Here is a 14,140-nt window from a genome sequence, read left to right as displayed (position 1 = left end):
GGTGTGGGCGTGGATGTGGTGTCTGGATTAGGAAATGAATAAATGATGGCGGGTAGATGCTGCTATTACTGACTGAGCTTTAACCGCAACACAAGAGAAATCACCCAGCGGAGTGGAAGCTGAGCGTTATATTTGGACCATCCTGTATACAGCACTTCTTCGTGACTGGTTTCGTTCTTACGGCTGGAAGGATCACAACACCGCATCTCATTTGACAAACACACTGATATTGGTTTTCACAGGTAATTATGTTTTATCAGCTTTGTAATACACTAGAGCTAATGCATCGGTTTTTCACAAGTCACACACATAAAGGAAATACGAAAAGGAAGTGATGCGTATAGGATACATAAAAAAGAAAAATATAACTGGTGTTACAGAGAATGGATGGACAGTTCGATGGGTTAGGGTACGGTAAGGTACGGTAAGGTTAGGTAAGGTAGGGTAAGGTAAGGTATAAAAGGTAAGGTAAGGTAAGGTAAAGTAAGGTAAAGTAAGGTAAGGCAAGGCAAGGCAAGGTAAGGTATGGTATGGTAAAGTAAAGTAAGGTAAAGTAAGGCAAGGTAAGGTAAGGTGAGGTAAGGTAAGGTAAGTTAAGGTAAGGTAAGTTAAGGTAAGGTAAGGAAGTCAAGGTAAGGTAAGGTAAGGTCGGGTAAGTTATGTTAGGTTAGGTTAGGGTTTCGTTTTGAGATGTTGTTAGGTTAAAAGCAAGGTAAGGAATGATAAGGTAAGAAAGGGTAAGGTAAGGTAGTAATTTTGCGATTTATGAAAAAAACAGCCAAAATATCTTGCCGTTGAAATGACCTGATAACGAGATGCCTTAGTAACGAAGAGACAGGTAGCGAGTTTTTCTTTTTTCTTTTTTTGTAGTGAAGTGTCCGGGAGCAAAACGACCACTAACAAAATGTCCTAGGTCACGTTAAGTTAGGACAGGTAAGTTACTGCTAGGTCAGGTGGGTAATTCATTTTGAAAAGTTAAGTGAAGTCAGATTAGGTAAGATAAGCCACGAACTGTACTAGAACGGTTACAACGACCTTATTACAGAGGACACTGAATGCTGAGGGTACAAGAGTAATCCTGAACTCCATTTGCCCAAGGACGCACCCTTTAGATGATTTGGTCACATTAATATACACTTTTTTGACTTGAAGAGGTAGATACAGGCTTCATTAACCACTTAAGTGCAAGACGGATCCCTTAATCTAAAATAAAAAATCTAGTGGTAGCAATAAATAAATAAATAAAAAATGAATAAACAAATGAATAAATGTGTCAAGATGGAAGGGGTTAGTGTAAGGGAGTGAGACAGACATAGCTACAAAAAAGACAAGAGTGGAGAACGAAGCACAGTTGACTATAATTATGCTGGTTGCGTGAGAGAGAGAGAGAGAGAGAGAGAGAGAGAGAGAGAGAGAGAGAGAGAGAGAGAGAGAGAGAGAGAGATTCGTGATATGACTTGCAGAAACGAGCATGCTGATTATAGCGTATGAGACACTGTGCTTAGATGGTATACTCACAAAGAGCATGGATGTTACAGTGTTTGAGAAATCCCCGTTTGTCTGAGCGAGTGAGCGTGAGTAAGAGAATGAGAGAGAGAGAAAATGAGAGAGTGAATAAGAGTGAGTATTAAGTTACGAGGAAGCGTGCGAGGCCAAGAAATAAAATAATTCGATGTGGAATGTGAATGTGTGAGAAAGTGAGGAAACTGAGATAAGGAGGAGGTGAGGTAAGGTGGTGGTGAAATAAGTGGTGGTGAAGTCTGTGGTGGTGAAGACTGGTGGTGAAGTAAGGTGGTGGTGAAGTAAGATGCTGGTGAAATAAAGGCGAAGTTGCAATGTTATGGGGGGGGGGGTTAAATAAAGGTGACTAGGAAGCAACGCAACAGTGCCAAAGAGATGAAATAAGAGACTCACAAGAAGGCAGTGAAAAAGAGTGGCACTGTAAGAGTCGGTGCCACCGCTGCCTCACCCGTGTCTAGGCAAGAAGTAAGCAAGTGTGAGATGAGGGTGAGAGTGAGAGTAAGGGGTGAGGGGTGAGGGGTGGGGTGAGGGTGTAGGTGAGGGGTAGAGGTGGGGGGTACGTGCAGAAGGACCATCTACGGCGGGCGGGGCGAATGAAGACAAAGAACATATGGATCGTGCAAGATAAAGTTACCATACCTCTTCCCCGTCATTCATATAATATCTTTTTTATATCTGTCTTTTATCTACAAGAAACTTAACTCATGTCTAGCATTCAGTGGTCTGGAATAGAAATGATATACCGGAATAACGGAAAGAGTTACGTGAGAAATTTGAAAAAAAAAAAAGCTGAAGTAATTGGCAAGAATTGGAACGTTTCTCATGAACCTCTTTCTCATTTCATATTCTTTACGTCATCAGCAGAGGCGAGGGAAGTGTTATCTGCATTATATATTAAATCACCCCTTCAGGCCGAGGTATAACTCCAAATTAAATGACATCTTCCGTGGATAGGAAAAATAAAAAAATGAAAGGAGCAACCATGAAGAAGTTTACCGAAAAGTCTGTTTAAAAAATTACATTAATAATTTGTTTCCATTCATGCTGCAGTAATGATCGGTATAAATTCTGAGTGTTAATATACGATCCATCAGTGGCATCTTCATCAACTTCTTAATTTATGAATAATCATTAGAAGAGTTAGAGAACTTTAAATAGGAAGTTTAATTTGACTTTCTCATTACTTTCACGACTGATTCCACTTTGATTCTGATTTTGAATTCATTTACTGAAAGCTTTTATGAGACGTATAGCTGATCAAAATTACACTAAAAATGATACATACCTACATACATCATACATCCTACAACATACTGCTCTGGTGCCGTTTTGGTCCCAGGCTTATGTGAAGTGTGACCTCGGTGTACTGCAGGCCTAAGTTGCCCTTCTCCTGCAGTCCACCATCTTCCTTTCGGGGACAGGGAAGTAGCTAAGGGCCGTTTGTATAACCAGGCAATTGAGCCACCTGGTTATATCAGTGCCACCACATACTGGCGTCCCCCTCCAGCACTACATACTGCCCTCTGATACAGCTGAAGTGATAAAAACAGTAGTAGTAGTAGTAGTAGTAGTAGTAGTGGTAGTAGTAGTAGTAGTAGTAGTAGCCCCAGGATCATCTAAAACGTGAACCAGGTAGACTGCAGGCTGAAAATGCCCCTCTCCCACACCATCCTCTTCTCGGGGAATAGGGAAGGAAAGGAAGGATATTTTTATAGCCAGGTAGCTCCACCACCCAGGTATACGGGTGCCACCACGTGAAGGCAATCCTCCAGCAACTACGAGAGAAGACACAAGCTATATAAGATCTACTGCTTCGCCTTTTATTGTGTCATCAAAATCGTAGAGGTCCTGGGCTAGGCTACTTTGACCTAATAAAAAAAAAAAAGTGAGAGGCCAGTCGCTCTTCCTTGAGTAACAGTACCAATTAATTCCAACCACTCAGAATCTAAACCCTTATGAGCCTCTTCTGGATGGAGCGCCTTAACCCATTAGACAATTATCTGTTAGTTATATGGTTACCACCCAGCGTGGTAAATGGTTTCCTAGGTTACTGGATCCTAGTGCCTTTAATACATAACTAGCTTAACTGGTGAGAATGATACGGCAGATGATAAAAATAGCCCATACAACACTATACAACTCCATACAGTCCCGGGATGCAAAAGTGAAAATGAAAGATTGTACAGAGACAGACTTGGCCAAATACCATCTACCATTGGCATATTATCACACTGCCCTTAAATACACAAAAAAGTTAGTGTAAGAAAATGATTAGGCAGAATCTACAGGCAGTCAGTGCAACATACAACAGGATTTTTATTGTTAAGAAGATGAACAGAGGAAGGAAAAAATAAATACAACAAATCCATACAACATATTACAGTGTCCTCCGTTCATAAAAAAATCTGTAACGGGTGAACTTGAACAGCTTAAAAACAGTAATCGCTTAACGGAGGAAAGGGATACAGCAGAGAACACAGGTGGCTCAATCGGTAGAGAGGTGGCCTGCAGTCCTTACGGACCCAGGTTCGAATCCTGGCTGGGGCAGGGAACAGTTTAAGGATTTGAATTTCTTTAAATCAGGCTTTACTGATCTACCAGAAGACCCGCCGACATGTCGTAAAAATACCCCCGCTAATACCAATACACCAGTCCTGTATGAGACAGCCCTAGCATGTATTCAATATGGACGGTGGGTGTTAGCGCCGAAGTGGTGACATGTAGAGGTGTATGGTATGTAGGAGGACTGCTGGGCCTTGATAGCAGGCTGTGAAGCCTATGCCCAGAGTCGGACACATAAAAAAAAAAAAAAAAAAAAAATGTTTTTATACCGTACCCGTTCACCTCACCTGCGTCGCCAGAAACCACGTTAAGATGTAATGCTGTACACGTGATGGTAGTCAGTGTTAGGAGGGATGACAGGTGGCAAGTTAGGATCAATATTCTAGAAGTCTAAGAAACTCCCTAGAACCTCTGCCTAACTATATTCCTTTTACGCTAACTTGACCTAGAATTATTATCTTGAAGGCTGAGTTGTGGTAATAGATTAACTCCTCAGCCTAACTACATTCTGTTTACTCTAACTTGGCCTGGAATTATTATCTTGAGTGCTGAGTTGTAACAATAACAAGAAAATAGTATCAAAGATCCTCCTAATGCTTACAAGGAAACCGTTCCAAGTTGGCACAAGATATCCTCTTCGTCTCACCAATTCGTCTTGTGGAACTACTGCCATTATCTAAGTCAATAACAAGGCCAATTATGTATAAGAAATAGATTATAGTAGCACCAGGGAGCCTCGTAAGCATTATAGACTCTACTATTTCTCTCTCAGTATATCCTGTCCACCCCTGCAAGGTCTATGTCGAATCCTTGTTATTATTCAAGGTATCGACTCGGAAATGACAGTAATAAGGGTTGGGCTTCGATTCACCGCTGTATCTCTATCTTAAATGCATCTTTATCTGTCACGTTAGTATGAGTCATTGCCTAACTGAAGTGTGTGTGTGTGAGAGAGGGAGAGAGAGAGAGAGAGAGAGAGAGAGAGAGAGAGAGGAAGGAGGAAGACGTCTATTATCATCAGTTATGGAGGAAGGTGTGAATGAAATGGAGGAGGTCGATTAGAAGATATTTTTGGCAGGTGTGCTTCTCGTGTTTTACGGTGAGGTGAATTTCAACACAAGATATCGAGTCAGAATCGGAATGCATAAGAAAGTACCTGGAAATTTTGTGAAACACTTGGTTCATATGACTTAATTTTGTTTATTATATTTATTTTTATTTTACTGTACGAGAATTATTACCGCCTCAAAACGATTTCTTTTAATTCTGTAAACACTTCAACGTTGTAAATCTTTGTTACAGTTTTCTCTTTTGCTGATCCTGTCCCCAAGTTAAATATTAATGATTTGACTACAATTGTCTTTACACACATAATTAAAACATCTTAAGGCATTTATTTGGTGCTGTGGAGGTTAAAAGACCATATACTATTTTTTTTGTTTTGTGCGTCTAGATTTATACTTGCAAGTCTCAACGTACATGCTTTTTCTTTCAGTCATGATTATTAGTACCGTATTAGATTATTGATGCAAGTTATTGGCAGTTATCCAAATCGAAAGAAAATAAAAACAGAACAATGATTATGTGGAAAACTATGAAAGAGAGCCTTCAATTTTTTTCTCATGTCATAGTTCCAAGTAAAGTAAAATGTACAATAATTAACGACCAAACTGTGTAGGTCAGGAGATATAAACCTAATCCCAGCAAAAATATATTAATCGAAAAACCACGACAGAAATGTATAAATTTCATTGTTCACTGAGGGAGTAACTTTTTGAATGGAGTGTTAAACCAATCACCTACATAAGCCAACGCAAAAAAGTGGAAATAAAACAAACAGAAGAAAGAAATTAAGAAAACACTAAAGCATGACGCTTTTTAAAATAAATCACTATCTCCAATCAGGTCATCCATAGCATTATTCTTTTTACCACCAAACTATTTTCTTCTGCTCTGGAGAGCATTCCGGTATTTAAGGGTTTATGAAGGCTGTATCAAACCCCTCTAAGTCCCAAAAGTTTCTCTTTAACTTAAAATCGTCTGTTGGTAGCAATAATAAATAAATATATAAAGCACGTCATCTAAGTGGAGGGCTTAATGGTGGTGAACATCATGATAATCCGGTAGAAAAGTTAATAGATAATCACTACAATATACAATTTCCCATTTCAATAAATAGATGAAGCTTAGTAACTGACTATCATGTAATATCAGTTATCAGTTATACATATGAGTAGAACAATTAAGATTTTCGCCAGACATGCGTATCTGATCGTGTCTGGAGTGAGAGTGAATTTGCGTGTCTGGATTCGGGACAGAAGAGTTACCAGCTCCGTCGAATCCACGAACCAACACAGTCTCTCTTCTCTCACTGGTTCGATACCGCTACAGGCTTCGTAACATCTCTTCTTAAGCGATTTATGTTGACCAGTGCACTTTAATACTTTCTGGAATGTTATTTGTACGATTTTAATATCGATATGGTTAGCATCAGTAACACACAAGAGAATATGTACGGAAGAAATTAGGAAGACATGATTCAAAGTCCTTCATGCCACTTGGAAAACGGGTCTTAATCCTGCACGTAAGCAAATGTTCAGCTCTGGAACACTCTTCTGTGTGCCTATAATCTCCATTTTTTGATTGCAGAGTGTCCAGGATAGCCCCCTCCCCCCTCCCCCCCAAAAAAATGAAGAAGCTAGACTCTGGTTATCTTTCTGTTGCGTTTTATTTCGGAAGAACGAGTTTTGCAGTCTTGGGTTCCATCTTTTCTGCAATAAGTGCCACAAAAATTTTCATACAAATTAGGATAGACCTTTTAACTGTGAAGGGGTTAAGGAAGGTTATGTCTAGCCTCTCCCAGTTCAAAGCTTCCCCTGAGTTAGGTAAAATCGCATAAAGATAGTGAGATTTAAAGAGAACTGTCTTTGTAGCGAAGGGGTGAAAAGTCTAAATATTTCATTTTTGGTCCGGCTCAGTTTACCAGTCAAAAAAAAAAAAAAGAAAAAAAGAAAAAAAAAAAAAGGAATTCTGGGAACAGCTTTTCTTCTGTATGTGATGATATGAAATTTAGTTCCCTGAATTATCGATGAGGTAATGATATATTCTTGTAAGACTTTTTAATCTCATCAAAATGTGGCGTATAGCGAGTGCGTCAGTATTCATACCATATCATATGCAAGATAGCATAACGGGATCCTAAGTACGAGTTTTATATGGCTGGAGAAAGTAGACAAAGACTTCTGCAATGGTGGCTCGACGTGCACAAACAGATCCTTCTTATATAATAATGTGTGTGTAAATGTGTGTGTGTGTGTGTGTGTGTGTGTGTGTGTGTGTTTGGTCCTTATACCAGCAACATCAGACAAAAAGTTACTGTGTTGCTTCCTCTCATAAAGTTGGAGGTGACGTGGACTACAAGATCTAGAGAAGTTGAACAAGGAACAAAGGCGTCGAGATCATATTAGTATTTACACGGCGGGAAAGTAGTTAGCAATTCACCGCTGCCATTAAAACTTATCGTCCGGCTTCTTCAGCGCCATTATAATTCATCACGAGATTTCAAAAGCCGCGCCTCGACCTTTTCTCTCACCCCGACCAAGTTCCCGACACTTTTCCCGACATTTCTGAGCCGAGGGGTGTTGGAGCGCGTTACTATCCGGTTATGAGGGAGCTTTGGGGTTGGGCTTTCAAGGCAGAGGGGACTAAGAACGGATATAGCGTACCTTCGTCAAGATCTCGAAAGGTTTTGGGAGATGTATTGTTCTGGATGGTTGCGTCAGCCATACTGGGACACAAAATGGCCCTGGAGGTCTGTGATTCTTAAAGTACAGGTAACTATTCACAGGTGGGCAATATCTTTTTTTTTTTAGTTTTTGTTTTTTTGAATCATGGGATGCTGAGAAAGATCCTGTAGGTATATTGGGATTTATGCAAACAATGGGTTACAAGTTTTATTTATTTATTCACCTATTATTATTTATTATCTTATTCATTTTTTGTGGAGTGGGTTCTCGGATAGGCCGTCTTGGCGACTAACCCACAGTTCTCAAAATTCACTGACAAAAGATAGACGAAAACTACTGTGCATTTTACCTCCTCTGTAGTAAACTTTTTGATTACAACAGTTGCCTTCAAGAATATTCAGTTTGACACCATTAATCGTCTTTGTGTTCCTTGACATAAAACCTTTTGACTCTTATTTACACTCCAAGTTCGTTTTTCATGAGCATTACCTTATTTCTCCACTACAGTCTTTTTACCTTTACTTGGCTCCTATTTTCATCATCTTGAGTCTTATTTCACGCAGCTCAGTGACGGAGATAATAGCACTGTTGTTCTGCTTAACACAGCACTTCTTCGTGACTGGCACCATCTTCAAGTGTTAAGCTATTGTCGCAACCCAGTACTGAAGAGAGAGAGAAAAATGGCCATTTTAAGTCAAGTTAAAGTGACATTGAATAGTCCCTGTAACTTCCATTCCTTATTTATTATCAGCACCGCATCAACCACAAGAAGCACTGATACTTCTAAGGCCACGTCCATACCAAATCCTTGCTGGTGCGGGCGGGAGTTCTGCGTCACCGCAATCCACAGAATTTTTCGCTGGTAATGCCTCATGTCATAAACACTCGGAGGGTTTTAGGACCTGCTTTCAGCTGAACAAAATCTTGTGGCTAATTTCATACAAGAGTTCTTCCCACCATGAAAGGGTTACTGAAAAGTTTCGACCCCCTTAACCCCTTCAGTGTGATGACGTATTTCCTGCTATACATATTCCCTCAACCGCCAGACAAATGGGAGCCCAGCGGACTGCAGGCTGAAGTTGTCCCCCTCCTGCAGGCCATCACCCTCCTTTTGTGGGACAGGAAGGGAGCTGAGGGACGTTTGTGTAACCTCGGTGCCACCACACGAAGGCGTCTATCTCCATCACCACGGAGAGAATGACGAACAGGATTGACGACGGCAGAGCTGGGAAGTTAGTTGCTGTTGCTGATGATGACTCAGCAATGACTTGGCTCTCCACTGCATCCTTGGCTAGTTGTTTCGTATCATTAGCACTAATCATGATGATCATGCAAGGGTTTCTCTCTCCTCCTCGTCCTTGGTCTGTTGGCTTGTGTCGTTCTTCCTCACCAAGGTATCGAGATCCGAGAAATTTGTGCCCTTCGTTTCCGGTAAAATAATGGCTATGAGGGCGGCAACGAGGGCGGCAGATCCAAACACGGCAGACGGGGCCCACTGCATCACCTCGCCCTGGGGGAGAGACAGAGGTTAACTTATATTAGTAACAAAATCACTTTAGGGATTAGAACCAAGTAATTAAAGAAATATGCCATGTTCACTTTAACAAGGCGTAAATTTGCCCTTTCACCATCTTGCAAGTTATGATATAACTAGAGACCAACACTAGAATATGGTGCCAGTAGCAAATAAGTTCTATGGAGGGGATGTTGAACCATAGTATTATTCTGCCACTGAATTACGGAAATTAAGCTGCGAGAAGAACGAAAATCCTAGCCAAGTACAAAAACAATAAACATGAACTACGGAATACAAGACCAAAGCAAAAGACCAAACAATGATCCAACAGAGACCCAGCCACTCACCAGCAAGTCATTGATATAAGGGGATGTCATGCTGGCTAGATTTTCCATAAACTGTCCTTGGCTGAGGGCGATGGAGCGGTACTTGGTGGGGAAGAGCTCAGTGGTGTAGATCCAGGCGAGCTGATACACGGCGGTGATGGCCATCTTACCACACAGCGAAAGGCCCAGCACGATCCAGTACCTGCCTGAGGAGCAAGGAGAATGGGGGAGAGTTGGTGATGACAGAGAAAAAAATAGGTATTACATATAATAGTGATGATGACGCAAATGACATTATAATAGTACTAGTATTAGCAAATAATAATAATAATAATAATAATAATAATAATAATAATAATAATAATAATAATAATAATAATAATAATATGCTGTCTCTAACCTGTCCCTGTGATGGCGAAGATGAAGATGATAAAGATGAAAATGATTCTGAAGATGATGATCAAGATGACAACGATAATTACACTAACAACAAGGACCATTCTCTGAGATGATAGTGAGTCTAACGATGATGATGAAGATGATAACGATAATAACACTAACAATACCATCAAAAACTCTAATCTCTGCAACCCACACACCCACCTTCGGACGCTGTATGTACCGCTACCGCCATGGCCAATCCACACATCCCACACAGCAGGTACAGCGTCACCTGGGTCTTCCTTCTGCCCAGGTGTTCAATGCAGGGCCACATCAACAAGCCGGAGGGAATTTCCAGGAACCCAGCTATGAAGATGTACAGGTGAGGACTGATGCTGTGGGTGGAGAGGTGTGACTGAGGGAGAGGGAGGAGGTGGAAGGGGAATGTGGAGTGGGAGGGAGACGGGAGGGAGGAGAGAAAACACAAGATTTATAAACAAAAGGGATTATTTTCTTCAGGAGTCTTGCTATGAAGACGGAGGGGTAAGGATTGACGCTGTGAGGTGGAGAGGAAGAATGTAGAGCCACGGTATTGTCTTTGCCACCGTGCTACGTGAAATTAGCTGCAAAAAATGAAAAATGAAGACTGGGATCAAGGTGAAATGAAGGAAGTAGAGTTGAGGTGAGGGAAATGTGTGCCTACCCTAGATTGACAGAGATGAGGGAGATGCCGTAGTAGACGAAGGAGGAGATGAACCAAACGACGTACATTATGGTCCGCATCCGCAGCTCAGGGCGTACGAAGGGCGCCGCCATATCCTCCAAACCCTTCTTCAGGTGGGTCATCACGCCTTCCTCCACCGTAGCCTCCTCCTCCTCCCCCTCCTCCTCCTGTAAGAATTTCTCTCCATTGACAAGTGTGTGTGTGTGTGTGTGTGTGTGTGTGTGTTTTAGGGACGTATTGTAGATGGCTTTGGAGAGATTTTAATACCTCTTCTTAAGTGGTTTATTCTGATCATTACACCTTAATATCCTCTTGTACATTCTTGCTGGGAACTATCTCCATTTTAAAACGATAAAAATTGCAAGTCCACCATTTTCTTTTGGGGGATGGGAAAGTAGTTGACGGACTTTTGTATAACCAGGCAGCTGAGCGGCACTGTTATTTCGGTCGCACCACACGAAGGCGTCCCTCTCCATTACCAAAACCTCAGTGAAAGGGTCAATTAAAGTGTTACCCTGCGGTCGACGCTTCTCATAGTCCTTAGAAGCTGGTGGTCGGGAGGTAGTGTCTTCCCGTTCATCTTCGCCGCCTTCTTGAGCTCCACCAGGGCCCTCTCATAGCGACCAACATGCAGCAGCCACAGGGGCGACTCCGGCAGTAACCTGAGGGAGGGGGTCAAGATGCAGTGACTCAATACCCTAATTCCTTCCTTAAATAACCAAATTCCTGACGTAAATAGCCTAGTTCAGGCTGTATATAAAACCAATCCCCTCTGTAAATAACAAAATCCAGGCTATAAATGACATAAAGGTGTAAGTAAATGTAAGTGTAGGTAGTTGCAGTCTCTCCAACTCATCCCTCACTCTCATGTAATTATCTCTCCACTCCATTCCTCCATCTCATCCTCTGTCTCCCCGTACCCATCCCCCTGCACCTCACTCCCATACACTCTCCTAGTCAGTCTCTCATTCTCCATCCTCCTCACGTGGCTAAACCATCTCAACGTACTTCTCTTAAAGCATTTTAGTCCCCTCCACATCAACACCACAATGCTCCTTCACACTGACCAGAAATAAGAGACGATGAGGAGCAAAGGCAGAGCAAGACAGATAGTCAGGAGTTTCCAGTCTCTGATGAAGTAGGCCACGGTGGCGGTGAACATATTTCCCACAGCCCAAGGCACCACCGTCAGAGCACCCACGGCGGATCGGTACCTAGTGGCGCAGGTCTCCATAACTGCGAGGGAGAGGGTGTGGAGTGCTGTAGACAGGATACGTGATATTCGTCGACTCAACGTAAAAAAATAAATAAGATGAAAGTGATCAGCGTGGGTAAAAAACTGGTGTGTGTGTGTGTGTGTGTGTGTGTGTGTGTGTGTGTGTGTAAAGCTTTAAAGAGTTTACAGATACTTTACCTAGACGTGGAAGTGACTGAAGGTGTTAAGAGAAATACTCTTGAGATGGTTTGGCCATGTGAACAGGATGGAGAGTGAGAGACTGACTATGAGAGTACGAATTTATGTGAGTGAGGTGGAGGGGGAGGAGGAGACCAAGGATGAGGTGAAGGGATGGAGTAGAGAGATACGAGAAAGGTGTGTGAATTGAGGGGAGGGAAGTCAAATGGTAGAGCCCAGGGCAACATGGAGTAGATTTGTTTGTGGCCACTCCTTACGTGATTAAGACTTCTGGCAATAGATAGATAGACAGATAGATAGACTCACCGACGACGAATGTGCCAACGTACAGCGAGATGTCTAAGCATGAGATGATGGCTCTGATGATGATGTAGACGACGACGTTGGGTGAGAAGATGATGATGTTGGCTAGGAAGAGATAGAGCACGATAATCCTTAATATTACGGCTCGTCTACCATACCTGTCGGGGAGATAGATAGCTAGATTGATAGATAGATAGACAGACAGATTGGATGAGAGAGAGAGAGAGAGTCATTATTGCATATCACTGGCGCAAACTGTTTTGATAATTAAACAGACATAAATAATAAAAGAAGCGAAGAGGTAATAGCGAAACTAAATCGCTCAGGGAGAGGCGCTACGCAGCCTGAGAGAACTAACTTGTCAAAGAGGAAGCCCACAAGGAGACCGAGGATGCTGCCAGCGCTCAGTATGCTCTGTGTTGTGGAGTATAGGGGACGTCTCTCGCACACTAGGTCCCACTGAGGAAGAACTGGGCTAAAGTTAATGCATACTGACCACACCAGGACCATCTGCCTGCCTCTGTGCACTGGTACTGGTGTGTTGGAGTGCCTGTTACCTCTGTATACTGGTGATGTGGTAACCTGTATACTGGTGTGGTGGAGTACCCGTTTCCTCTGTATACTTGTGGTGTAGCATTGGTGGGGCACTGGTGTGGTGGTGCTTAAGGCTGTGGACTGGTACTGGTACTGGTGTGGTGGAATGCCTACCTCTATCACTACTGTGGACTGATATTGGTGTGGTTAAAATCCCAGTGTGGTATGGGCTGGTGTGGCTGGTGGCGCCCTTCACACCGTACCACTAGGGGGAGTAGCCTGGTCCTCTACTCTTAAATATACAGGACTACGCCAGCCTGGCCTCGGCACCTACCTCGGTGACCACTGTGGACTGGTACTGGGTGTGGTTGAAGTCCCTGGTGCGGCACAGGATGGTGTGGTTGGTGGAGCCCTTCAGGTCGTCCATGGCAGCCTCGTACCCCATCGCCGCCGCCGCCGTGTAGTTGTAGTCGTACATGTGGCAGGAGTCGTACCCGCCGGAGGAACTGCAGCAGAAGGCAAGAGCATAAATGAATTAGAGAATCAGTGAGAGTTTCTGTGGGTGCGTAGGTAAGAGTGAGCACGTACGAGTGAGTGTAAAACGAGTATGTTTGAATGAGTGTGTGGGTGTGTGAGACCCAAATCGAAAGTTGCAAATTTATATCCTTTTCTGTGGTACTGTAGTTTCACTAGGAAAATTCGTGACTTGATATTAATAAAGTTTTCCTGGCCACTAGTTATCCTGTTCTTTAAGCTACCTATATATGCAGAACTGTACTCCAAAACATGCAAAACTTTTCCAGGACGGTGTAATGATTGCCAGGAAACTTTTGCACATATTGTCATATCGTCACCTTGCCAGTTAACTGTCCCAGGAAAACGCCAAGCAAATTTCTGTACTTACTGGAAAAGCTCCCTTCATCATGAGAAAGCAGACTTGGAAAAGAAAAAGTTATAGAGCGTCTGTTATAACCTGACGAAGATCCCCAACCCCTTTCAGCTCAATCAATGGTCAGCTGTAGTCCGACTGGAGGGTTGTCTTAATTAGCAACCAAGGAGACTCTTTCCTGCCTCATAACTAAGGCTCGTTGGATTTCACGCAACCACGACATG

At 42.5% G+C, this 14,140-nt stretch overlaps 1 protein-coding gene across 1 annotated transcript in view; it reads right to left on the bottom strand.

The window, feature by feature from the left end:
• Positions 1-8,056: 8,056 nt before the first annotated feature.
• LOC145405039 (organic cation transporter protein-like) overlaps positions 8,057-14,140 on the bottom strand; it is an 8,009-nt gene continuing 1,925 nt past the window's right edge. Inside the window, exons 4-12 of the mRNA XM_080276538.1 lie at positions 13,362-13,533; positions 12,852-12,952; positions 12,497-12,651; positions 11,844-12,012; positions 11,291-11,438; positions 10,756-10,943; positions 10,275-10,447; positions 9,693-9,877; positions 8,057-9,339 (exon numbers count right to left, since the gene is read on the bottom strand). Of these exons, the coding sequence (XP_080132664.1) occupies positions 9,157-9,339; positions 9,693-9,877; positions 10,275-10,447; positions 10,756-10,943; positions 11,291-11,438; positions 11,844-12,012; positions 12,497-12,651; positions 12,852-12,952; positions 13,362-13,533 (1,474 nt within the window). The 3' untranslated portion in view covers positions 8,057-9,156. The remainder of the gene's footprint in view (positions 9,340-9,692; positions 9,878-10,274; positions 10,448-10,755; positions 10,944-11,290; positions 11,439-11,843; positions 12,013-12,496; positions 12,652-12,851; positions 12,953-13,361; positions 13,534-14,140) is intronic.

Source organism: Coenobita brevimanus, chromosome 65 (genome assembly GCF_032717465.1).
Source record: "Coenobita brevimanus isolate Jiangsu-jjx chromosome 65, ASM3271746v2, whole genome shotgun sequence".
Lineage (NCBI taxonomy): Eukaryota > Metazoa > Arthropoda > Malacostraca > Decapoda > Coenobitidae > Coenobita > Coenobita brevimanus.
Note: the sequence above shows the minus strand (reverse complement) of the source record. Positions and strands in the feature narration are given on the sequence as shown.